The 27,169-nt window shown below is 37.6% G+C and overlaps 1 protein-coding gene across 4 annotated transcripts in view; it reads right to left on the reverse strand.

Annotated features, from left to right (window-relative positions):
- Entrep2 (endosomal transmembrane epsin interactor 2) overlaps nt 1–27,169 on the reverse strand; it is a 430,735-nt gene that overhangs the window by 96,790 nt on the left and 306,776 nt on the right. For all 4 annotated transcript variants that reach the window (XM_087188281.1, XM_087188280.1, XM_004852663.3 and 1 more), the window contains one exon: nt 18,053–18,163. In XM_087188281.1, the coding sequence (XP_087044407.1) occupies nt 18,053–18,163 (111 nt within the window). The remainder of the gene's footprint in view (nt 1–18,052; nt 18,164–27,169) is intronic.

The following is a 27,169-nucleotide window of genomic DNA, read 5'->3' on the forward strand; positions in this document are numbered from 1 at the left end:
AATTTTCAATTTCATTGTTTGATATTGGGTTGTTTAGAGATTTTAGGTCTTGTTTGTTCAACTTTGGTAATTTATACATATCTAGGAATCTGTCCATTTCTTCTGTGATTTCCATCTTATTGGCATATAGATTCTTGAAGTAGGTATTGATGATCCTCTGGATATCTTCTGGGTCCGTTGTAATTTCATCCTTTTCATTCCTAATTGCATGGACTTGGGCCATTTCTGTCCTTTTTCTAATGAGGTTGGCTAAGGGTTGGTCAATTTTGTTTATTCTTTCGAAGAACCAACTCTTGGCTTCATTGATTTTTTGTATTGTTCTCTTAGTCTCCATTGGATTCATTTCTTTTTTTTTTTTCTTTTGGTAATGGGTATTGAACTAGGGTCCTTGTGCTTGCACAGCAGGCGGTGAAACCACTGAGCTAAATCCCCAGCCCCTCCATTGCATTGATTTCTGCTCTGATCTTTGTAATTTCCTCCCTTGTATGAGCTTTGGGTTTGACCTGCTCTTTGTTTTCTAGAAGCCTGAGATTCAGCATCAGGGTGTTTAATTGGGCTTGCTCTAATTTTTCCTAATATGTGTATTAACTGCTATGAATTTCTCTCGTAAGACTGCTTTCATTGTGTCGCATAGATTCTGATATGTTGTATTGTCATTGTATTTTAATTGAAGGAACTGTCTGATTCTTCTTTAATTTCATCTGTGACCCACTGGTTATTCAGAAGTGTGTTGTTAAATTTCCACGTGTTTATAAAATTTTTGTGGTTTCTTTTGCTATTTATCTCCAATTTCATCACACTATGGTCTGATAATACACAGGGGATAACTTCAATTCCTTTGCACTTACCTAAAAATGTTCTATGAGTGAGCATGTTGTCTATTTTTAAGAATGACCCATGTGCAGCTGAAAAGAATGTATATTCTGATTTTGTGGGGTGGAACACTGCAAACATCGGTTAAGTCCATTTGTTCAAGAGTTTGATTGAGTTCTAGTATTTCATTGCTTGTTTTTTGTCTAGTTGATCTTTTTATTTGTGACAGTGGGGAATTGAGGTTCCCCCACTACTATCGTATTAGTGCTTATATGATTTTTCATGTCCATTAGTATTTGTTTTATATAGTTGGGTGCACTAGCGTTTGGTGCATAGATATTTATGATTGTCATCTCTTCCTCTTCGTTGTTCCCTTTACAAGGATGTAGTGTCCTTCTTTGTCTCTCTTAATCAGTGTTGGTTTGAAATCTACTTGATCTACCAAGAGGATAGCTACTCCTGCTTTTTTTCAGGTTCTTGTCACATGGAGTATTGTTTTCCACCCTTTAACTTTCAGTCTATGAGTTTCTTTTTGAATGAAGTGTGTTTCTTGTATGTAGCATACTGTTGGATCTTGCTTCTTGACCCATTCTGCCAGTCTATTTCTTTTGATTGGTGAGTCACGACCATTAACATTGATGGTTATAACTGATACGTATTGACTTATCATTGTCATGACTTTTTCTTTTTGTTAGATTCTCTCCCTTTGCTTTTAATTTCTTGTTGTGCCCGGTGGATTCATTCTGCTGGGCTTCCTGGGGTTGTGATCCTCGTTGCCTTTTTCTAGGATTTTGTCTAAAATTTTTTGGAGTGCCAGTTTGGTATTCATGAAGTTCCTCAGGTGCTCTTTGTCATGAAAGTATCTTATTTCTCCATCAATTTTGAAAGATAGTTTTGCAGGGTACATCAATTTGAGTTGGAGGCTGTTTTCCTTTAGGGCTTGAAATACATCACTCCAAGCTCTTCTTGCCTTGAGGGTTTGTGTTGAGAAGTCTGATGTGATTCTGATGGGCTTTCCTTTGTATGTGATTTTGTTTCTTTTCTCTAACTGCTTACAGAACTTTGTTCTTCTGTTGAGTTTCTGGAATCTTAAAAATTATATACCTATGTATAGATTTTTTTTTTATCAAGGCTATTTGGAGTCCTATATGCCTCATTTATCTGTATGTCAAGTTCTTTTCACCTGCTTGGGAAGTTTTCTGCCATCACTTCTGTGAACAGTATTTTTATGTCATCTGCATGCTTTCTTGTTTCTTCATTGGCTCCAGTCAGTCTTATGCTATTCTTCTTTGCATCGTCTAGGAGTTGCTGGATTGATTTGTCATGGTCCCCTACAATTTTAAAGCAGTTTTTCTTTTCCTGGTCACTAACTCTAATCTTATCTTCTGTATCTGAAATTCTCCCCTCACACTGGCTCATTCTGTTGCATAGACTTTGAATGGAGTTTTTAATCTCCTGGAAATCTGTTTGCATCTGTTTTATGGATTCCATTTGTTTCCTATGTTGGGATTCCATCATGTTTCTCCACTCTATTTTTTTATCTGTGTCCTCTCTAGATTTATTAATCATGTCTTGCACTATGGGCACAATCTCTGCTGTTATGTGAGAAATTATTTCTGATTTCATTTTTCCAGATCCTCTTTTGTTGCTAGTTCAGGCAGTTCAGGTAGTTGAGTATCAGAGTTTTCCATCTCATTTCCCTTTGGGGTTTTTGTAGTGATCTGGAAGTCTGGTTCAGAGGCTTGTTTACCTGTTTTCTCATTTTGACAGGGGTTGGGGGCTTGCTGCCGGTGCCCACGTGGCTCACTTCCTCTGTGCTGGGAGCTGTGGTAGGTAGGTTGTTGGTTGTAGCTGTAGCACATCAACCCGGAAGCCTCCTCTGTGCTGGGAGTGGGGGTAGGTTGGCCTGGAAGCCTTCTACTCTGCACTGGGAGCTGTGCCATGCCAACCCAGAAGCCTTGTCTGTGCCGGAAGAGGGGGAAGTTTGGCTCAGAAGCCTCCTACTCTGCACTGGCAGCTGTGGCAAGCCAATCCGGAAGCCTCCTCTGTGCTGGGAGCCGATGACTGCCATTCTTTCTGGAATAAGATGGAAGCTCTGTGCTGTTTTAATTTGCCTATCACTAATGGCCAGATACATGAATATTTTTTCATGTATTTTTATTGTCCTTTGTATGTCTCCTTCTGAGAAGTGTCCATTCATTTCAGTTGGTCAGTTTTTAATTGGGTCTTTTATTTTGGGGTTCCTAGGGTGGTTTTTTTTTTTTTAGTTCTTTGTATATTCTAGATAATAGTCCTCTATCTGAGGAGTAGCTGGCAAAGCTTTTTCCTGGGGCAAGAATGAAAACATGAATGATTGCATAGCCATTCTGAACCAGATTCCTACAGAAACATTGGGTGCCTTACTTAATTTTAACCAGGAACATGATGTGCTGACTGAGGTTGCTGAGTTTGGGACCTGACCTTCTGTTTGAATGAACTATGTCACTACTTCCCAAATCAGCTATAAACAGTGCAGAGCTGAAGAAGTACCAAGAGTAGCATGAAGATCTACTCTAGATGGTTTTTGCACAGGTGAGATGATCTTCACAAAAACCAACAAGCTGATTCTAAAATTCAAATGAAATTGTGGATAAAACAATCTTGAGAAGAAAAATCAAGACAAGAAGATTTACACTTTCCGATATCATGATTTACTCCAAAGCCTCAGGAATGTATGGGAAATGGAATAAAACTGAGAGTGCAGAAATAAACTCGAACACCTTGGTTGGGTTTTCAACAACCCCAGAACAATTCAGTGAGTGTCGCAGTCTCTTCAAAAATGGTGCTGAGAAAATTGGATAGAAATTAAAAACCTGGATAGACATATGCAAGAGAATGAAGCTGGAGTTTTTGTCTGCATCACAAAGCATAAAAATTTACTCAAAATGGACCTAAGAGCTAAGACTAGGCAAGAACTAAAACTGAAAGAAAAAAAAACTCTTAGAAGTAAATATAGAAGTAAATCTTCATGACATGGAATTCAGCAAATTCTTAAATAAGACACCAAAAGCAGAAGGCATAAAAGAAAACTACACAAATTAAAATTCATTAAAATATAGTGTATTTCAAAGAATATCATCAAGAAAATGAAGACAGCCCACAGAATCGTATTTTTGTAAATTGTATTTTGTAAATTGTATATTTGCAAATGATGTAGGTGATAAGAAACTTTTTCTGGTATAAACAAAAAGGAGTTTTGTAATTCAATAATAAAAGGGCATCCTTATTTAAAAATGGAGAAGGAATCCAACAGATATTTCTTCCAGGAAAATATACAAATAGAACATGAAAAGGTGCACAAGATCCTTAATGATCAGGGAAATCTCAGCCAAACCCATGCTGAGATATAAATTTATACCCACCAGAATGGTGAGGGTGAAAAAAGCCAGGTCACAAGAAGTGTTGTTGAGAATATGAAGAAAGAGGAAGTCTCCTGCATCCCTGTTAGGAATGGAAAATGGTGTACATTCCTGGGAGCCTGGACGTGTCTCAACTCTAATTGAGACTGGAGTTACCATGAGACCAGCAATTCTATTCTTAGGGATACACTTAAGGGAAATAAAAACATATGCCCACACAAAAATGTGTACAGAAATGTTTATAGCAGCATTATACATAACAGCCAAAAGGTAGAAAAACCCAAATATCCATTGCTTGGTGAATGGATAACTAAAATATGATATATCTATAGTATGGAATATTATTCTGACATAAAAAACAATGGAGTACTGATACATGCCGCAATATGTGTGAATCTTAGAGAGCTTGGGCTAAATGAAAGAAGCCAGCTCTGAACAACTATATGTTACATGTATGACTCCATTCATATGGAAGTCTAGAATAGGAGAATTTATAGAACAGAAAGTAGATTAGTTGTTGCCTAGGACTGGGGGAAGGGGGAAAGAAAGTGATAGCTAATACGTACACACAGTTTGTTTTTGAAGTGAAATTGAATCCTAAAAACCATTGAATTATATACTTTAAATGATTGAGATGTGTGATTTAAGAGGAATCTCAATAAAGACTTTTTTTAAAACCTGATAATGTAATAAGCTAGTGTCCCAGGCCAATATGAGTGTCTCCAGCACACCCCTGCTTCAGGAGATATTTATGCCACCAAAGAAGAAAACAGTCTTCCCCAAGAATCACACCCTTTCCACACCTCTTGGGTGGACTGAGAAATAAGGGCGGGGGAAATTATAACCACCAGGTACATCACGACTCCTGCCCTTGCCATCAAATGTTTGATTTTCTTCTATCACCTGTCTCCTGGGTCAGAGAAAAAGTCCTTTGCTAATTACTTTTAGGGAAAGGGGCTGCATTCTGAGCTCCACCTACCAGAAATCATGCAGCACAGCTGGGAGGCACGCACCACGGAGAGGCTGAGGGCAAGCTGACCAATCAGAAATTCCGATGGGAAGAAGGCAGCAGGTTGCCTTCTTCCAAAATGCCTGCCCGGGTGTCATCTCCTGAGCCACCTCTTTTTTGTTCTGGGGGTACAGGCACATACCAGAAACACAGGTACATACCAGAAAGCCTGGACAGCGACTGCAGAGGCATCTGATTAGTGTGCGGCTCACAAGCACAGGCAAGATCAGTGTTATCCAGGCTTTACGGCTAATGAGGAGAGACCACACCGTCCTGTCAGAGTGTGATGAAACTAGGGTCAGAAAAACACTGGTGTGACAAGGAGTGGAGACGATGCAAATCATGTTATTCTCCACTTACAGGGAACAATACTTTCCCTTCTTAACAAGCTGGATATGGCTCCAAAGGAAGGATTCAGGGATCTTACAAAACTGCACGCTTTTTGGATCTCTGTTGCAACACTTAAGTATTGGCTTATGTTCCTGGCAACTTTCTACTCTGTAGGAGAGTTGCTCCCATGTAAGATTTTCTTTAACCAAAATTAAACAAGAAATATTCTTTACCTCCATTACCTAGCACTTCACATGTTATATTCTCTTTTAATTGTTAGCATGATTCTAAAGTTCAAGTGTGCTCTGTAAAAGAGAAGTGCAATGATGTGCAAATGCTTAATAGCACAGGCTGGAATCAGATGTCAGCAGCTGCAAACTGCACAGCTTTGGAACAGTGACTTTAGTCCCAAGGTCTCGGTTCCCCTATCTGTCAAATGAAGATAAAATAACAACTGTCTACTATTCAGAGTTGCCAGGAATAAATAAGTGAACATATATCAGGTGCTAAGACAGTGCCTTGCCCACAGTAAGAGCTCACTAAAGTGACCAACCTCACCACCAACATTATCACCATGCTGTAGACAGTATTCATGTTTTATAAAAATATTAAGGAGCACATTTAAAACTTACACATGAACATGTAATAAAATGGGCCAAATATATGACTTTTGTATAATTTTCACCTAAATTTGTAGTTCCTGTGACAAGAACAAGTAGAACACATATTTTAATTCTATACTCCATACTCCAGTGATGGAGGTTTTGTTTTCTTTATAAAAAAATTAATACCTGAGTATATCCAAATTTAAAAACAATGAAAAGAATGTGTTATCCCTGAGGTGATGCCTGTGAAGTCCATACAATAGGCATGATCTAATGCTTCTCAGCACAGGTAAATAGGTACACTATGGTAATAAAAAGAACAAAGGACATCCTATTTAGACTTCAATGATAGTATCTAAAATAGTCCATTGGATATCACATGCAAATGTTTACAGTATAAGCTCACTTTTTTAGAGTAAAATTATATTTTTGGCTGTGTATGTGCACACAAATATGTACACATAAATGCACACATATCTACATAGATATGTATGCATACAGAAAGAACTGAATATACCATAAAGCAACTGCCTGTGTGGGAGGGAGGGGAGCCAGAGAGCAAGGGAGACTTTTGTTACATTCCAATTTATGATTTGCTTGCCTCTTTTACAATGAGTGTGACTGTTAATTGTTTTATGCCAACTTGAATTGAGTGAGGACTGCCTAGCAGACAAGAAAAGTTCTGGGTGTGTCTGTGGATGATGGACAACAGCCTGAAGAGGGAAGAGCAATCCCAGATGTGGGCAGAACCAACCAATAGGCTTGTAGCCTGGACAGAATAAAATGGGAAGGAGACAGAAGTGTTTCTTTTTGGAAGAGTTCCAGTCTTTGCCATTTCTATTGTATATTGTTCTCCAGTTTCTTCATCCTTCCAATGCAGACTCTTCCATCTTGCAATACAGACTCACACCAGGGACTCTACTATGAGTTTCAAAGCCTTTAACCTCCACTGCTGCTGGATCCTTCTCTCCAGCACACAGATGACCATTTTGGATTCTTCCACCTCTGATTCTGCAGATAGCCACTTCACGTGACTTTTCCACCTCTGATGTGTAAGCCTATCTAATAAATCCATTTCTATAACTATACATATATTTTATATTGATTCTGTCCCTCTAGAAAACCCTAATATAATGAGAATCTTATGTTTTAATTCATACTTAAAAGGGAAAAATATTAGAAAGAGAAACCAGTATCTTTTCATTTAAGAAAGAATACTTATCAATCCTTATAATGTTCCATGTCATATTGAATTGCATTTGAAAAACGTTCTCTGTTGCAGCTTCATTTAAAAGCACAGTAAATAAAAGTATGACAGCAAACCTTAAACTTCTGAAGGATGAATTGAAAGAATTAGCCCATTAAAAATTGATGTTGTCATATTTTAATGTCCATGAAGCCCCAAATTAAAGAAAACACAATCATGCATTTTAAAGGGCATTTGACAGCTGATACTGATTTTTCTTGTAATAAATGTAATTGAATAGTATGCTTATTTAACGCCCCAAAATGATTTTTTTAACTTTCTAGGGGGCTATCTGAAAAGGAACAGTTGAGATTCACTCACTGACTGATTCACTCACATGCCTTCCCTGCCAGACATGGGGCCAAGCCCTGGACACACAACAAGGCACCACACAAATGTAGCTTCTTCCTTGTGCTGCTCGGGCAGACAGAGGGTCATGGGCACCTGCCAGTACACAGTGCAAAAGGGATAGCATGCTGAGAGCAGGAAGAGCAGAGGTGGGGAGCTTCTCAGGGAGGGTGACAAGGCAAGATCCTTCCATGCATGGACCATGGACTGGGGCCTTCAGGAGGCCAAAATGTGCCACCCATAGACTGGGTATGGGGGAGAACAGCGAAGTGCAGCATGAGGGAGCAGCCTGAGGTCTCCTAGCCTGGCCAGTGAGGCAGGAAGGCTCAGATCAAAGCTAGGACTCATAGGCCACAGGGAGGATTCCACTCCGTGTGAGTAGGATGTATGTGACTGAATTTACATATTAAAATGTTTTTAGGGCAGGGGATTTAGCTCAGTGGTTCCACCACCTGCCTCGAAAGCAGACAGTCCCAAGTTGGATCCCCGGTACCAAAACAAAACAAAACAAAACAGACAAACATTAAAATTTTTTTCTCCATGAACTTCCATACAAACACAAATCTGTTAGCGCACTGTGAACCCAACAAAGTGAGAATGTATGTTTTGTTTTTAATAAAAGCCCCCAAAACATATCCAAAAACTATTCCTATACAAAGTTACAGAAAATTTTAGTGCATCAAAAAAGTAGATATTAGAGGTTACATGCTCAGATGCAATGGAATTAAAAATTAACAGTAAATGGATTTTTAAAAGAACAAAAATTTAGCCACCTAAAAAGTTGAGAATGTCAGTTTAAGTGACATTAGGTTAAAGAGAAGTGCAAAAATTAAATTTATAAGCTATCCAGAATGAGCTCAGACACAGCACTGTGTATCAGGAGTAACCGCAGGAAAATCCACACGCTATTGCTACTTTCACTCCACTGTGAAAGGTGGAAAATTAACAAAAGTTGAGAAAATAAAAATGATTAATAAAATGAAAACACAATCAATGAAACAAAAACACAAAACAGAGTATCTTGTTAAATAAAACTAATGGTTGGTTCTGAGGAAAACCAAATGTAAGAACAGATACACTTCATGTAAATGGGAAGAAAAAATTTAATGAATGATTAAGAAGTTTTAAAAATTAAAACATTCTTATTTAGATATAACTCACATATGATGCAGTTCACTGATTTAAAGTGTACAGTTCATTGGTGTTTAGTATACAGAATTGTGAAACACTAGGATGAGGTTTACTTTGGCTCACATTTTTGGTCCATAGTAAGCTGCTTCCAAGGCAGGAAGGGCATGGTGATAGAGTCTGATGGAGGAGAGCTACTTACATTATGGCAGCCAGAAAGCAGAAAGAGAAGGAAGGAGCTGGGGAGTGAGGTACACTCTTCCAGATCACGCCCCCAGCATTCTGCCTCTGCTGACCAGGACCCATCTCCTAACAGCAACTCAGCTACAGTGTTCCCAAAGTCAAATCCTCTTGCAAAAGCCCTACCTGTGAGTCTATTAGGCCTTTGAAGGACACTGTCAATATAAACCATACCATCCTTCCCCGGTCCCCAAAATACTCACACATACCTCATTAGGCAAAATTTATTTAGTCTGTATCTACGCATTGCCAAAGAATCATAACGTTTCCAGAACAGCTAAAAAGTCCAAGTCCAAAGTCCCCTCTGAGACTCAACCCAAACTCTTAGATATGAACTGCTATAAAAATTAGAAAGAAAAATACTACCAACAAACGATGGGGCAGGGTGAATATTCCCATTCCAAAAGGGAGGAATAGGGGGATAGAAAGGAATAGGACCAATGCAAGACCAAAATGCAGCAAAGCAAGCATTAAATCCTGTAACTCTGTGTCCATAAATTGGGGCAAAGATGTGAGCTCCAAAAGGAATGGGCACCCCGCCCCTACTGCACTGCCTGTGGTAGCCCTCATGGGCTCTCCCTTGGAGTGTTATTCACTGCCTGGGGCTTTCCTCACCAGATATTCTACCTTTCTGGCTCCTCCAACTTCCCAGGCTCTCCATTGCACTTTTGACTTTATTCTCACAGCTTTGTGCACTGCCCTCTCAGGGACATACTACCTGGCCTTGCAGGACTTCTGAAATCTGAGTGGAAGGCTCTCTGACTCCATAACCATAACATTCTGCGTGCCTGTAAAACCAGCACCACATCAATGATGCCAAAGTCTGTTACATCTCCAGCAGTAACCAGGCCCCTTTGAATCATAGTTGCAGAGGGCTCTGAGTTTCTGGATGTCTGAGCACTGTGAACTGAATACTGAAGAACCAATTTCCTAGAAGCCCTTTTTGAGCAAGGTACCCTGGGGTCCTCTTCTCCAGCCAAGTTTTTCACATGTGGACATCTTAGCCTGCAAAGGGTGAGGTCTTGCAAATTCCCAGGATGCCCTCAAGTCATTCTTCCTAATGTCCAGATGCAAAGCCTTTGGCTTCTTTTTAATGCTAGTCTTTTCAGCCACAAAGCGGTGCTCTACTTCAACATTGTAGGCATTTTTTTTCTGGAAAAACTGAAAACTCTTTAAATAGCCTTTTTATTCTTGCACTTTTAAATATTTTTTATTTAATTTTTTTTGTACATGATTGCAGTATATAATAATTATATTGCTCATGGGGTGTTGATACAGGCACTTCACACAGCTTAGTTCTTTTTTTCATCCCCTAGCCCTCTCCTCCCTCCATCTCTGGGCCCTTAACTCCCTATTTCCTATTACCTTTTTGTTTATTTTGTAATTTATTTATTTTGTAATTTATTATTTTGTAATTTTGTACTTTATTTATATTTTGGATTTCTCATATAAGAGAAGCTGGGCAATATTTAAGCTTGTCTGATTTGTTTTACTTAGCATTACCATCTCAAAGTGCATCCATTTTCCTGGAGGTGACTCAAGTTCATCCTTTTTATGGCACAGTAATACTCCATTGTGTATAAATACTACATTTCTCATATCCATTCATCTGTTGATGGACATATGGGTTGCTTCAAAGATTTAGCTATTATGAATTGTGCTGTTACAAAGATGGGTTTACAGGAAAACTCAAGGCTGCTTTTGCAGTTTATAGTAGCCATGGGCTTTTCTTGGAGCGAGGGCTGCTGGCTTTGTACTTTGTTCTTCCTGGGAGCTCCCAACTCTGAGGGCTTACCTTGTGGCTGTTGAGACAGGTTTCCTCCCCAGAAGCTGGGGTAAGCTTCTAGACTCCTCCTCCTCACCACACACACCATTGTGGTCCCATTTACCCAATTTCTTTGCAGCTTCTAATTTTCCTGCCAATTTTCTCCAGAGATCCACTTTTTTTTTTCTTTTTGCCAAGTTGTTATTTTCCAAGTGTCCTAGAGAGGGTGTATTTTGCTGTTCATTGCTATTTGGTAATTTTGGTTATGGTCCTTTTGCTCAGTGTAAATCTCACTAAAAGCAGCAAGCAGTACTCATGGAGTAGCCTAAAGCTTAACCTGCCTTGAAATTTCCCCTGCAGGTTAATTAGTCCATTGCCCATACTCTCAGTCTCTGGCAAAATCTCAGGGCATGAGCAAAATGTAGACAAATTTTCTGCCAAACAGTAACATACATGGTCTCAAATCCACTGCCAACTTCCAGCTGAAGCCTCCTAAGCCTAGCCTTTACTGTCTGCATTTCTATTAGCATTCTGGTTCTCTGATTTCTAACCAGAATCTTTCCTTAAACCTAACTTACAGCATTCTAGGGCTCCTCTACCTGGTGTCTCCAAACCTTTCCAAACTGCTCTTGCAACACATGCTCAGAATGACCCACTTTTTGGTAACAAAATCTGTCTCATTCACTTTCCTGTCCTGAGAAACAATAGCCAACACCTACAAATAAAAGGAAGAGAGGTTTATTCTGGCTCCTGGTACCATTTCATTGTTGGCTGCTCCAAGGTAGAAAATGGCATGGAAGAGAGCCATAGTGAAGGAAAAGCTCTTTATATCATGACAGCCAGGATGCAGAGGGAAAACCAAGCAGCTGGGAGGAGAGACAAACCCTTCCAGGTAGTGTCCCCTGTGACCCACGTCTTTCAAACACCTCCTAACAAGAAGTCAGCTGCATCATCCACCTGGCTCAATCTTCTTCCAAAAACCCTACCTAGGAGTACATGAGGCCTTTGGGCAACATTCTTAATGGAAATCATAACAAACCAAAATTAATGTTAAAATTTTTTTTTTAAACCCATAATTTTTCTCCAAACTTCCTATTTCCTATCGAGCCCACTAGTCATAAGTTGTCATTAATTGACTTTGTATCCCTAAACATTTGCTAAAAGATTTATTTTTAAGTTATAAATGAATATTACCTGTAGCTTTATAACAATAAATTAGAAAACCCAGGTGAAACAGACAATGTTAGAAAGACACTAAATGACATTACTCAAGAAGATAAACACAAATAATGACCATTGGAAAAAATTGTTAAAAGCAATCAAATCTCCCCCAAATGCAAAAACCTCAGATAACTCATATGTTATTTAAACTGTGTCAGAGCACAGATCAGATAAAAGGCATCCAATTTCATTCTGAAAAGTAAGCATAATTCTGATATGAAAAGTAGACAAGGATGGCACCTAAAGGTAAACTCAAGGTAGGTCAATCTCATTTATGAATTTAGATGCAAAAGCTTTAAATAAAATATTAGCCAAATGAATGCAGCACAATATGTGTGGCTTAAAAGCACCAGGACCAAGGAGGGCCCATCTGGAATGCAAAGGTGATTCAGTGTTAGGAAAGTTATTAATGCAAATTACTACATTAATAAATCAGAGGAGGAAAGCCATATGATCACCTTCAGAGTTGTTGAAAAGATGATGACAAAATTTACATCCTTCTTGATTAAAAAATGAAGTCTTAGAAAGCCATGATGGAAAGAAATGCTTTAAATTAATAGTTAATAGAAGCTGAATGCAAACATTACACTAACACAGAAAAAAAATTTGTGGTCAAGAATAAAGCAAAAACAATAATAAATAATAATTTTTAAAATGTACCCACCATCAACAAAATATTTCAAATATATAGTATTATGCTTTAAAATGTGGGTCCACCTGTGTATTTCTTAAATTATAAAAGTGTAATGAAAGAGTAAATACAAGTTTCATAAAATTTATAAATGTTACAAAAAACCTAAAGTAATGGGAAGGAAGTGGGAAAATTATTTATAATCTTGAGTAAAAAAGGCAATTCTAGGAAAACCACATAACCCAAAAATGATAAGGGCAAAAATGTATGAATTAATAAGCTAATTTTACCATGTAAAATTTTACCACATAAAATTTCTCCAAAGAAAGAAAAACCATTAAGAAAGTCAAAATGTGGGTAACAAATTACAAAAAATATGTATCTTCAACATATATGACAATGGTCAGTTACCTTAACATAAGAAATGGATTTATTTAGCAATTATTGAAAAAAAAAACACAGCAGAAAAATAGACAACATACACACAGTGGCAATGAACAGACAATGAAATTTATAGCATAAACAAACGTAAAAGTGCTCAACTTCCCTTTTCAATAATGAAATTGAAATTATATATTTTGCATCAGATTGGCAAAGATATAATTTCTGATAATACAAGAGTTTGCATTCAATTCTGTTTGCAGATGTGTAACTGGCACCTTGTTTTAGGAAAGCCGTTTAGAAATAACTATGATTTAAAATGTGTGTGCACGCACTGACTTTCTCTCCAAGATCTGTGTGCACACATGTATCCTGGTCACAACTGAACCCTCATCACCCGGGCACCTAGGCCTGATCACAGCAGCAGCAAGGCCACGAAGTACTTGCTGAGTAATGAAAGTGCACAAAGGGTAATAGTCTCTGCTAAGTTTGTTTGAAGAAAAGACTAGAAACACTTTGTCGAGTGGTGGTTATTGAAATTATCGCTGTAGTTTTTAAGCCTAATTGTGTAAACTTGATCAACTGGTTTGGGAACTACCCAAGAGATTAGGAAACCACACTCTGGGTGTGTCTGAGTGGGCTCTGGAGGTGTGAACTGCGTGCTAATCTGTTCCTTGGGGCTATTTCCTGACTCTCTTTCCTGGCCACCAGGAACTAGGCAGCTCTGCTCTGTCACACCCTTCTGCCATGATGTTTCTACCTTGGAGCCAGCCAACCAAGGACTGAATCCTCTGAAATTGAGTCATCTAAACCTCTCCTCCTTTAAACTGTGGTTGTTGGGTGTTGTGTCTCAGAGATAAGAAAGTTGACAGATACAATCACACATCCATCTAGCATAATTCTACAGCACTGTCCATTTAACAGTTAGGCAGATCTCCAAGTGTGGATGGGGACTGATCAACAAAAACAATGCAAGTAACCATGTATAGAGTAGATCTCCGTGTTTGTAAAAATATTCTTACCTCACTTGTAATCTCAGCAACTCTGAGAGGCTGAGGCAGGACAACAGCACGTTCAAGACCAGCCTGGGCAATTTAGAAACTTAGTGAGATCTTGTCTCAAATAATGAAAAAAATCAGGCTAGAGATATAATTCAGTGCAAAGGTCCTAGATTTAATCCCAAACACCAGGGGAGCAAAAGATACACACACACATACACACACACACACACACACACACACAAGTGTATAAGCAATGAGGATCTGGGCCTGGTGGTGCACACCTGTAATCCTAGCACTTGGGAGGCTGAGGCAGGAGGATTGCCATGATTTCAAGACCATGGCTACATAATGAGTTCAAGGCCAGTTCTGAACTACATAGGGAGACCCTGTCTCAAAAAACAAAATAAAATAAAATGTATAGGCAATGACTAAAAAGTTACTAAAAAAATCTGTTAGCATTGGTTACTTCTGGAAAGGTGATGTTTCTAGCAATTGAGAATAAAAGATTTACTTTTGCTTATATATCGTTTTTGTGCAGATAAAACTAGTTAATTTTTTCCTTGTACAGAACAAAAAGACACCAATACTACACACTCATATGGAAATGTACTGGCTATTCTAAAGAAAAAACATCTGGAGTGAAGAAATCAAAAAAAATTTAGATAAGCCAAAGCATACACTATGTTCTTCAATGGGAAGACATGATATAGTTTAGATGTCAATTCTCCTTCAAGATTATACATAAATTTAATAAGATTCCAATTCAATTCTCAAATGCATTTCTTCTGAATCCTGTACAAAAATAAATGAAAGTTCATCCAGAAGACTAAGCATTGAAGAACAGACAAGAATCTTTAAGAAGTTGATTGAAAGTCTAGGATGGGATGGGACTAGAGTTTGCCATATCAGTTATACAAATAGACTATAAAGGCAAGATAATTAAAGTGGTATTATTCTAGAACATTAAACACAGAAATAGGATACAATAAAAAGCCCAGAATCAGATAAATCAACAAAACTCTCGGTGTGTACATGAGTGCGTTAATGTTATTGGGTATTCTTTGGCCACCCAGCATTACAGTTCCTGTCTCCTGCCTCCCCAACCCTTCCTAATAGCATTTAGCTTTGTTCTGGGGAGTGACCACTTGAATCCTATTGGATTTAGTCTGGTGGGTCAGATATACAGATTCTTCTTGCGTCTGGGCCTATCAAGGGCTGCCTCCCTAGACTCTGACTCCACAGCAGTAGATGAAGCAGTTAAGAACACCTGCAACAGTTCACTCCTGCAGAACTCTACCCTGATGAGGTCAGGGTTTCCAGTGTAGGCTCTCACTGTGAGTCAGACTTCTACACCCACAGAAGCTTCCTGAGCACCAGTCAACTTCCGAGTCTAATTTCTAGACCTTTTGGTTATCCATAGGTTCCAACACTTTCAATGAAGGGCCTTTGGCTTTGTTAGCGTAGCTCGTCACTTACAACTCTTAATGATTTGCTGGGATTTCAAATCACCAAGGAAGTACTAGCAAGGACACTCAGAAAATGGTTTAGGAAAATTATTAAACTGCCAGGCAGATAAAATTAAATTCATCAAATAAGAGAGTTACAATTAAAAAGAAGCGCACCAAAACAAGATTTCTAGGGCAACATCATCTTGGGAGGTCTTAAGTGTGCCTCCAAGGTAAGATTAGAAAGGGAAATATTGGGAAATGCTGATAAATTTGAATACACACCATTTTAAACCTCTCTGTCAAAAGGTAAATTTAAAATGCAAATAACAATCTAGGATATCTAGAAGATTATTAGTAACTACTGTGAAACCATGTACTGCAAAAACTTGAAGAATTCAGAAGAAATAGACAGATTCCTAGATACATGTGAATTACCAAAACTGAACCAGAAAGCTACAAAAACCCTGAATAACTCAACAACAGGCAATGAAATTAAAGAAGTACTAAAAGAACAAACAAACAATAAAACCTACCAACTAAGAAAAGCCCAGGACTTGATGGATTCATCCCTGAATTCTCTAAGAACTTCAGGGAAGATCCAATGCCACTAGTCCTCAAACTCTTTAATGACATTGAAAGGGAAGTACTCCCAAAGTAATTTCTGTACTTGAGGGGTTTAAGAGGAAGCACATTCGCATGCATTGAAGTACAAATGGGTGAGCCTTCCTGGAAGGCAGAATGTCAAATATGCATCAAATGTTCTGAAGATGTGGGTTCATTGTGATCAAGAGCCTACTTTCAGGAGCTGTAACCAGAATTATATGAAGATATCTGGAAAAAAGCTCAGATTTGAAATAAATGCTATATTCACACACAAAGATTGGCCACTACTAAGAATGTTTAGGATGATCTTTTTGTAACAGCACCACCAGACCCCGTTGATTTCTTGTGTGGTTCAGCACCATTGGAACCTGGCAGTTTCCTGTCTGACTCACTAACTCCAGACCTTCCAGTAATTGTCCTGTCCATCCCACCAGACTTTGCCTTTTTTGTTAGTAAGCCTTAATTAATCTTATCCTTTTCTGTTAATATCCTAATAAACCTTATCTCTCACAACCATCTTCAGGTATTTTCTTTGATCTCTCGGCACACCTGAGCTGTGGATGCAAGACAGCAAGTCAACCCTTCAGATAGCGACAGGGATACAGCTTGTGCCAATTCTTAGCAGTCATGGGGGAAGACTGAACCACCTAGAGGAAAGTTTTGCTCATGGTATATTAGGATGAAATCTGATTAATTTTTCTTTTGGCCACATTCAACAGAAGATAACAAGATTATGTTCTAACAATTAGTTTATGTAATGTGTTGCTTCGGTATTGAGACTGTGTCCATTTACACTGGTCCTGCAAGAATTTGTACAAAGAATGTGCAAGGGGCCAGGGATGTAGCTCAGCAGTGCAGCTCCTGCCTGACAAGTGCGAAGCCCTGAGTTCGATGCCAGTACCAAAACAAAACAAAAAAAAACCACCAATGTGGAAGGCAGAAGGTCTCCTAATGTCTGCCCCCTGGAATCCAATGAGCATGGCCACAAGAAAAGGAGATGTGGCCCTACTGTAGGAGAGCTTCCGCCAATTCAGTGCTGACTTCTCAGAAAAATAGCAGTACCAGTAGACGGGCAGTGTGGAGAATCATGGCTCTGAAAGGCAGCCCAGTGTTATCCCAAGATAAAGAAATAAATGCCAAAGTTCCTGCACCTAGGAGCCACGGGCTTACCCAGAGTTTAAGTAGATCCATTGTTGAATACAACCACAGAGAATAGAACTTCTTTCCCCATCAGATGCATATATTGCAGCATCATGAACTATGCTATCTTGTTGTGTAGGTTTTGTGGTTTTTGTTTGTCTTTTGCAGTGCAAGAGATAGAACCCAGGGCCTTGTACATGCTATGGAAGTGCTCGACCACTGAACTACAACCCCAAGCCAATCTGGAAATGATAGATTTATCTAACAAACTATTTCTTGACCCTCTACAACATACACAGCGCACTGCCTAGGATTTTCCTAGATCTGAAAAATTTTTAATAGAAAAATGAGAACTGTATGTTTTGATGCACTTTATTAAGCTTATATGTCTAACAGCACTAAAAATTGACTTGAAAAATAATTTTTAAAATTCTAATGCCAGTAAAAATCAACACAACCAATGTTATAATAGTTACCAAAGACATTTATTCTAAAATGGCACTACATTGTAGTCCTTAAAAATATAGACTTTTAATAACTGATTTACAAGTAGAACAAGTTTTAATTGGGGAATTCATAGAAATGAGTCAACTTCACTGAAATTCTTTAAACAAGTAGATAACTGGTGAACAAACTAAAAGTTTATAGCAGAGCCTAAGAATACAATAAAGTTATTTTTAAAATAGCTCCGATGCAAAATCGAAGCTTATGACCTTTGTGAAAAGGCTTGCATTTCATTACTCACCAACTGGCAGCCTTCTAGGGAGCTGACTAGCTGAGCATTCTGACAGGAGAGGATTGAACCAGCCAAATTCAGCATTACACACACCGCGGAAAGCAGCATGAAAAAGGTTATCTGGAAAGAAACCAAACAAAAAATTGATTATTCACTTGGAGAGGTTCAAAAGAAAAGTGACTTGGCTTTTAAAAAGCTTTTGGTTGATCAAATAATTTACATGAATAACATTTATGTTTTAAGGGAAAGTACTGTTATTTCTCAACATTTTAAATTCTTATTATCTGAAATAAAAAGGTCTCTGAAACACCACAGTACGCCACCATGATTGTATTTGAAACTTATTATGAAAAGAATATTTTAGAAACCAAACTTTAAAATACTATGCATTCTACATGCTCAACAACAATAAGTTATAAGTTATTAAAGAAAATCAAATGAGGGAAGTATATTTACTAGAAGGACTTTAAGTTATTTTCTTTTAATCTTTATTATGGAAAATTTCACAAATGTAAAACTGAAGAAAATAGCGCAATGAACCACAGATACTCATCACCCAGCCTTTTGTAGGCTCGTCCCTCCAGAATACTTGGCAGTAAATATCAGACTTCATTTAATTTCAGCATTAAATATCTTAGGGTTTATTTCTAAAGTAATCAGGCACTTCAAAAACATACGTAAGGTACGGATATCAGGTCAATAATAATTAAATATTCAATTGTCCCAACTGCTGCTATATGTTTCACACTTTGAATGGTCACACAGAACAAAATGAGGGTCCGTACACTGCAACTGGTTATGACTCTTCGCTTCTAATCTGTGAGTTTAGCCTTCCATGGTTTCTCCCTTGACATTTATTGGAGAAACTACTTTATTTGTTCTATAGTCTATTCTACAGCCTAAACTTTGTGATTGGAGGTTTCCATCATTTACTGTTTCTCTAGGTTCTGTGTTTCTTGTAATTTGGTGGTTAGATTGAGAGGCTTGGCCATATTCTGATGAATAAGAGGCAAATATTGTATCTCTTTCTGTGATACTGACAGCCTTTTTGTTGCTGTTTTTCTTTTGTTGTGCTGGGGATTGAACCCAAAACCTCCAGAATGCCGGGCAAATGTTCCACCACTGAGCTGCAACCCCAAGCCCAACCCCAGCCATTTTTGACTACTTATTATACCCACTTATTTATCAGGGCTTCCAAAATAGTACTAGTCTAACTATTATTATTTTTGTTTCTTCCTGAGAACACCTATCTAGACAGAGACTTTCCCTCATCAAATTTTTGTTACACTAAGGTATAGTTCATATAAGAAAAGCAAGGGGTATATTATATTTTTTTCTGTTTATTTTCCAGGCTTTGAAATAAATAGTTGATATGGTATTCAAGTTACAAAATAAACTCAAGATGGCCTACATGAACAATTGTACTTTTATAAATAAGCAGGCCAAATAAAAAAAAATTCTTTTTTGTGATCAAAAACTATCTTTAAGATTAATATGATCAAGAGTAGGGAGACTGTCAGGAAAATTTCTTAAAAACTTTGAAATAGGCAGAAACAAAACAACAAAAGTATTTATCTTGTCTTGTGCACACATGTGGGCTTTTTTGTACCTTTCACGGTCATTATGGTATTTTAAAATTCTCCAACTTGTAGGACATTCATAGTAGTGCAAATGTTTCTTGATAATACAGATGAATGAATTTTTGTTTGGTGCAACGTAATTGATTATTGCCCTGTGGATATTACCACTCTTATACCTACTTGTAAATTTATTTCTGCATTTCTGATCACCTAAAATATGTGTGCAGTGTTTGAACTCTCCTTTGAACTGCTTGTAACATCTTGCTGGTTCCCTCACTTTAAAAATGAATTAAGCAGGGCCTGGGGAGTGTACACTGGCAAACCCTGTTACTTGAGAGGTTCAGGAATGAGGATCCTAAGTTTGAGGCCAGCCTGGGCAACTTTGTAAGACCTTGTCTTAAATTTTAAAAAAAGGCTGAGATGGAACTCAGTGGTATAGTCTCCCTAGGTTTGACCCCTAGTACTATGGGGGGGCAGTTAAGAATAATCGTCAACATGTTTATTTAAAAAAATACTTGGGGGCCAGGGATTTAGCTCAGTGGTGCCATGCCTGCCTTGCAAGTGCAAGGTCCTGAGTTTGATCCACAGTACCATCAAAAAAAAAAAAAAAAATTGGTTCCCTAGAATCCTCCAGAGGTAACTAATGAGATATTTTGTCATTTGTTTGGTGTGTTTGGTCATTTATGTTGGATGTGTGTGAGTCATTACAAACCATGCACTTAAACACATTTGATCTGTTTCAGTCACTGGCCTCATTAGCCAGTGAGAGTCCATTTGCTGTGACACCTGGGTCCTTTTGATGCAAGTCCAGCAGACTTTGATAGCTTTCTTATTGCTGGTTCTTAAGGCTCCACAATCATCTTATTGATTTTCTGCTTCAGATCTGGGATCTTTCATTTTTGTAATCAGCCCAGGGACCTTTCAGTGAAAAAATATATTTGTGGTAGAAGTGCCCCTTGCTATTTAGATGGTCACTGTTTTTAATCTTTTTCAGTTGTCAGACACATCAAGAACTCATATTGATGTTTCTGATTCAAATTGCAAACTATAAGATTTTTACTTAACTGTATCAATTTAATATCTGCATCTCCTTTCAGCTATGCCACAAACCATTGTTCTCAAAATAAATGCGTTATATTTAACTCCACAGTACCCAGCCAACAGTCTCAAAATGAAAATGCCAATACAATCACTAACTACTGAAAGTTTAAAATTGATATTTCTTTTTAGGCTTAGAGTTCATTCCACCATTCCCCCTAAAATGAGGGTATTTTAAACTCAGATGTTACATTTACATGTGACCAGAATAGATTAGAACCACAGGTTTCTTTTATTTCATTTTTTATTGTAGGCAATGCTTCTAAAATTGAGTTGCATTGGTAATCACATAAAATGATTCCAAAGTCAAGTCCATAAAAGAATAAAAGAAGTTTCAAATAAACTGAGTCTTTATTCTGTATTCTCCACTCTATTCCCCCTTTTCTCTTATTTACTAAAAGGTGATCATTTATTTTTTAGTTTTACATTTTATCCTTCCATTGTTTTATAATAAAAGCAAATAGTGGCATATCACACACATTTTCTTTACCTACTTTTTTGCATGCAGAAGAGTGAAGAACATTTGATAGGAGTACATAGAAATAATTGTCCCTTCCTTTTACAACTGTTTGGAACTTCACTGTACAGATATACCAGTAGATACATGAAGTCCCTACTCGTGTACATTTAGGCTTTTAGTCTTTTGCTATTCATTATAAATAATGTTGCAATGAACAGTTTTGTTCATACTTCTTTGTATATATTCGGCAGTATGGCTTAAGATACAGTCCTAGAAGGATATATTCTTTTTTTTTTTCCCCCATTAACTTTATTGGGACATTTTAGGTATACAATACAGTTATATTCATCATTGGGATCTTGTACCATTACATGAGTCTCTTGGTTCTTATTTTTTTCCCCTTCCCTTGCCCTCCCTTCACCCCCTCCACCCTTCCCTATTTGCAAAGACCTTGTTTCCATTTTTTTCCTCTTCTCATATTTTTTCCTTTCCCTTTTTTCCCTTCCCCTACCCCTCCCAATTCCCCTGCTCTTTTAGACCTTTTCTTCCTGTTACACAATATCAGTTATACATTTTTTAAATTACAATATCAAGATCTAGGAGACATTACCACAGATTTTACAGAATTTAAAAGGATATAGAAGGCATATTACAAAAGTCTGTTTTGAAATAAATTTGACAACTTCTAAGAAGTAACTTAGAAGACAAATTAATGAAACTAACGCTGGAGGAAATATAAAATTTGAATAGCACCTATTAAAGAAAGTATATTCCTAGCTTGAAAACCTACCTATATGACAACAGTAGGCTCATAAACATTTTAACTGATAAATTATATCAAATAATTAAAGCAGAAAAAAGAAGGAACACTTCTCCCCTCATTTTAGGAAATCAACATTGTGCTAATCCTAAAGCTGGATAAAGATAATAGAAGAAAAAGTATGAACATAGATAGAAATTTGTTTAACAAAAACTCTTAGAAGTCAGATCTGGCAGGATGTAGAAAGTGGTTTTGTTATAGGGATGGCAGTGTTGGTTCAGCACTGGAAGATCCACCCCCAAAAGTCATCATTGTAACAGAGGAAAGGAAAAAGCCATATGATCCTGTCACTAGTTGGAGAAAGAGTATTGGACTAAATTCTACAGCTGTTCATGGTAAAAGCTATCAGGAGACTAGAAGTAGAACAGAACCTTCTCAACAGATCAAAGACATGTACTCCATACTTCCAACAAAAACTCCAAGAAGGATATATTCTTGACACGTTTCAATATGAAAAATAATAACAGGGCTGTGGATCCAGCTCACTGTGAAGGCCCAGGTGAGCCCCGGCCTAGTCCCTGACTCCTTGTCTCATCATGTCATCTCTCCAGTTTTCATGTGCCCTTGTGATGACAACCAGGAGGCCCTTCACCAGGGGCTGAACCAAGAAGAGGTGTGCATAATCTCAGACTCTCGGCCTTTAACAGTGTGAGCTAAACCAACTTCTTTCCTTTGTAAAGTATCCATATTCGGGTACTTTGTTAAAGCAACAGGAAAGTAGATCAACACAAATGTTAACTGTAATCTCCATGGCAAACATGTTAACTGTAATCTCCATACTAAAAGGTATATAGGAAAGGAAAAGAAGAGGGAATAAAAATAGTACTAGAAAAGTCAATCAGATACAAAAGAGAATTACTGAAAAAACAGAAACAAAAGAGATGTAAAATACATAAAAAATGGTGGAAACCCTTCATTATCAATAATCACTTCAAATGTACAGTAAATGGTTTTAAGTACGTTATTTAAAGTCAGAGATCAGCAGAATAGGTTTTTTAAAAATGGTTCAATCATATGCTGCCTAAAGTACCAACTTTAGACACAAAGACAAAAAAGTTTAAAGTGACAAAAAAAGACAACATATTTGATGCAAACTGTAACCAGAAAAGAGCTTATGTGGCTCTACTAATACTTACAAGAGACTAAGAAAAGGAGTCAGTTACTGGAAAAAAGAAGACAACTATAAACATATTCACCAAAAGAATTACACCTGACAGAATTTAAGAAATAGTTCTAAAATAATAGTTGGAGTCTTCCTTCAACTATCCACTTTTAATGATGAAAAAAAAAAATCTAGGTAGAATAGGAATAAGGAAATAGGATCCTGAAGTTATATCAAAAGAAAAAGTAAAATTAAGCAAATAAAATTTATGAAAATTAGACAACAAAATACTAAAAAAAAATGGACCCAAGAGGAAATCACTAAGAAATTAGAATTAAATTTGAGACAAATGAAAATATAGACATCCACAATCTAGCAAAAGCAGTGCTTAGGGGGAAATTTCAGCTGCAAGTGCCTGCACTAAAAATGAAGATCTTAAACCAAGAATCAAAGTTTATAACATAAGAAACTAGAGAAACAAGAGCAAATACAGACTAAAACCAGAAGAATGGAATAATGGACAGATAATGAAATAAATGAAATACAGGATACAAAAGAGAGATGTTTTTTGAACCCTTTGAAAATATCACCTAAATTGATAAACTCTTAGCTGCAGAAAAGAGAAGACATAAATAGCTAAAAACAAGAAGTTAAAATGGGGACAATAATACTGGGGAATATTGTGAACAACTGTATATCAACAAATTAGATAATCTAAAAGACATTGGCAAATTTTGAGAAATTCCAAAAATTCTCTCCTTGACCGAACTCTCCCAGGCTCTTCTGAGCTCTCAATTAGGCTTCACCATTGGCTTATGCAAACCTGAATAAAATATTACCTCATTTCTAGCAGCTCAAGGCCTCATGACACTAGTGGCCCCCTAAAGCAGCTGCCTGAGAAGACTCAAGGGTGGCCCATACTATCTCTGTTCTTTGCAGGCAGCACCTCAAGATGGGGCCCCTGACTTTCAGCTTCTGGGGAAGGTAGCAGCCCAGCTTTGAAAATCACCAGTTAACAAACCCAGACGGCTTCACGTGCATCAGGCCCTGCTCTCTGTAAATTTTACTTCTCTGATACTATGAGTGACCACCTCTTCCACCTGCTCCCTCTCTTCCCTACTCCCTGTCCAGACAACTCTACACATTGAAGCTCAGTTCGATCTGTCCTTACCACTTTAACTGGTTTCCAGCTTCATCTTTGACAAACTCAAGTTAACACAAGTGACTCGAGAAGAAACACAAATTCTCGCGGTATCTATAAGATCTGATATTAAATCAGAACCGAAAATCCTCTCAAGAAAAGTTCAGGCCTATCTGGGTTCACTGGTGAATTCTCCCAAACATTTAAAAATTAATATTAATCTTACTCAAACTCTTCCCAAAAATTGAAGAGAGCGAACACTTTCTAATCACACACTCTAAGAGCCGGGTGTGATGGTGTGCAGCTGTAATGTCAGCACTCCAGAGGTTGAGGCAGGAGGATTACTGAGAGTTCCAGGCCAGCCTGGGCTACACAGTCATTTAAGGCAAACCTGGGCCTCAAAAACAAACAAACAAATTGTAAGAAACTATAAAGCAGTATCACTTATGAATATATATAAAAAACTTAGATGACAGGTAGATAGATGGATGGATGAGAAGGCCTGCCAAAAAATGTATACACACTTCAGGAAAAGAAAAATAGTATGACATTTTTTTCAACAGATTGTGACATATGTGTGTGTGTGTGTGTGTGTGTGTGTGTATACATTATATACATATATATTTCAAAAGGCTGAAATCATACAAAGCACCAACTCTGATCAAGATAGAATAAAGCTAGAAACTAATAACGCAAAGAAAACTGGAAGAAAACAAAAAGATAGACACCATGACCAAGTGTGATCTATTCCAAGACTGCAAATCTATGTAATATATGAGATAAACAGATTGAAAAAGAAAACAAAATAAACCCTCAGATAATCATCTCAATAAACACAGGAAAATCACGTGAACCAATGTGACAATTCTTATCTTTCAGAGATACATCAAAAATACTTACAGGTAATGTTTTATTAAGATTAAACACTTTAAAGCAGTATACAAAAAATATAGCCCTTAGATTGTGACACATCAAGAGCAAATAAGCTGTGTGACAAAAAAATGTAGAAGATATCTGCAAATAGATGCAGTGAACAATACACACAAAATATAAAGAACTTTCACAAATCAATAAGAATAGAATATTTCTAACAGATGTGAAACTTACTGCCAAAAGGGACAGTAAAAGGGAGATACATAAGCAAGTAATTAAGAGGCACAAGTTAATGCCACCATACTTCCTCTACAAGAATGGCTGCAAAGACAAGGAAAAAGTTAAAGGTTTCAGGGGGGCGGTGATTGGTAAAAAAACAAAAAACCACCTGTACACAAAAATAGTCCCAGTGGGGCAGGCATGGTGGCACATGTCTGTAATCTCAGTGACTCTTGGGGCTGTGGCAGAAAGATCAGGATTTCAAGGCCACCTTGGGCAACTTGGTAAGATCTTGTCTCAAAACAAAAAAAAATGAAAAGGGATGCTACTCAGTGCTCTCTAGGTTTAACTCAGTACTAAAGAAAAGAAAAAAAGCAAAAGCCATGTGTAACTTGATACAAGACCAAGAGCCATTTGGCAATGTCTCCTGATTGCTATATTTGTTTCTTGCTACAGAAATTCTCACATGTGCCTAAGGAAGCAATGTACACTCCCTGAAAAATAACAAAAAATTAGAGACTCTAGCCTTTAGGGAAAGGATAAACAAACTTGTTTTTTCCCCATGAAAGAATGAATCACATCTATATGTATCTACATGGCAAATCACAAAAAATGTGGTAAGTGAGCATGGCAGGTTGCAAAAGGATACACCACCACTTACATCAATTGTAAAGCCCTCAAAATAAAACCATAGGCTGTTTATGTACATACACACATATACTACAGTCATGAACTCATACAATGGTGTGGTATGCAAAGACCTGTTAGCCCCAGAAGGGTGAGGAAAAGATTTAAGGGCATGATCTGGTCTCTGATGTTTTCTATTTCAAACAAAATATAAAACCAGAAATCATTAATGATAAATTGTTAACATCTCTGTTACAATTCAAATCTAAAATGTTGCCCCGCTTTCCATGTTTGGAAGGTGATTGGATCATGGGGACACTATACTCATCAGCAGATTCATCCACTGATGAGTTCAGGAGCTGAATATGTTGTCAGGAGGCGGGGCCTGATTGCAGATGGGCCACTGGGGGCGTGACATGGGTGTGCTATTGTCACAGACCTTCCCTTTTTCACTCTGCTTCCTGGCCTCCGTGAGATGCCCTCCACTACCATTCTGCCTTGCAGCCAACCAAGGACCCAATCCTCTGAAATCATTAGCCAAAATAAACCTTTCCTTTAATTTCCAGGTGTCAAAAGTGACTGAAACGTGACTAATATAATCTCTGAAAAAACCAGGGTGGCATTTGCTTCAGATATACCTAGCAATGGGTGCTGGGCAATAATTTTCACCAGAGATGAACTCAGCCAGCACACACGGAGCAGACAGAGTTAGGTGCAGACAATTAATACACTGAGATAAAACGAAAAACAAGAAATGACCCCAAGGACCAACTATATTCCATGAATAACATGCAAAACCCAATCCAACAGAATAAAACCCCAAAACCTCTCACATTCCTTTAGCCCCACCACAGACTAGCTCTTCTACATGACATTTAGTACAGCGTTCACTTTTTCCCTAAGCAAAAGAATTTACCTCATTAAATGGTTAATTTTCAGCACCTTCCCCCAAAACGAATGTATTTATTCACTGAAAAATACGCATTGAATCTCCACATAGAAACAGCATTTTGCTAGATGTCCTGGGAAAATTCAGTGAGACTGGGAACTCTTTTCTTCCGGCTCATTTAACCTATGTAACAATCTATGACAGTTATTATTTTTCCCACTTTTACAGATCAAGAAATTGAGATTTAGAGCTTAAAACCTACCCCAAATCACCATGTGGACAAATTAGCATGAGCCATAATTTAAATTTAGTTGGAC

This window comes from Heterocephalus glaber, unplaced genomic scaffold (genome assembly GCF_053883595.1).
Source record: "Heterocephalus glaber isolate CG9 unplaced genomic scaffold, H.glaber_assembly_v1.0 deba00001531, whole genome shotgun sequence".
Classification (NCBI taxonomy): Eukaryota; Metazoa; Chordata; class Mammalia; order Rodentia; family Bathyergidae; genus Heterocephalus; species Heterocephalus glaber.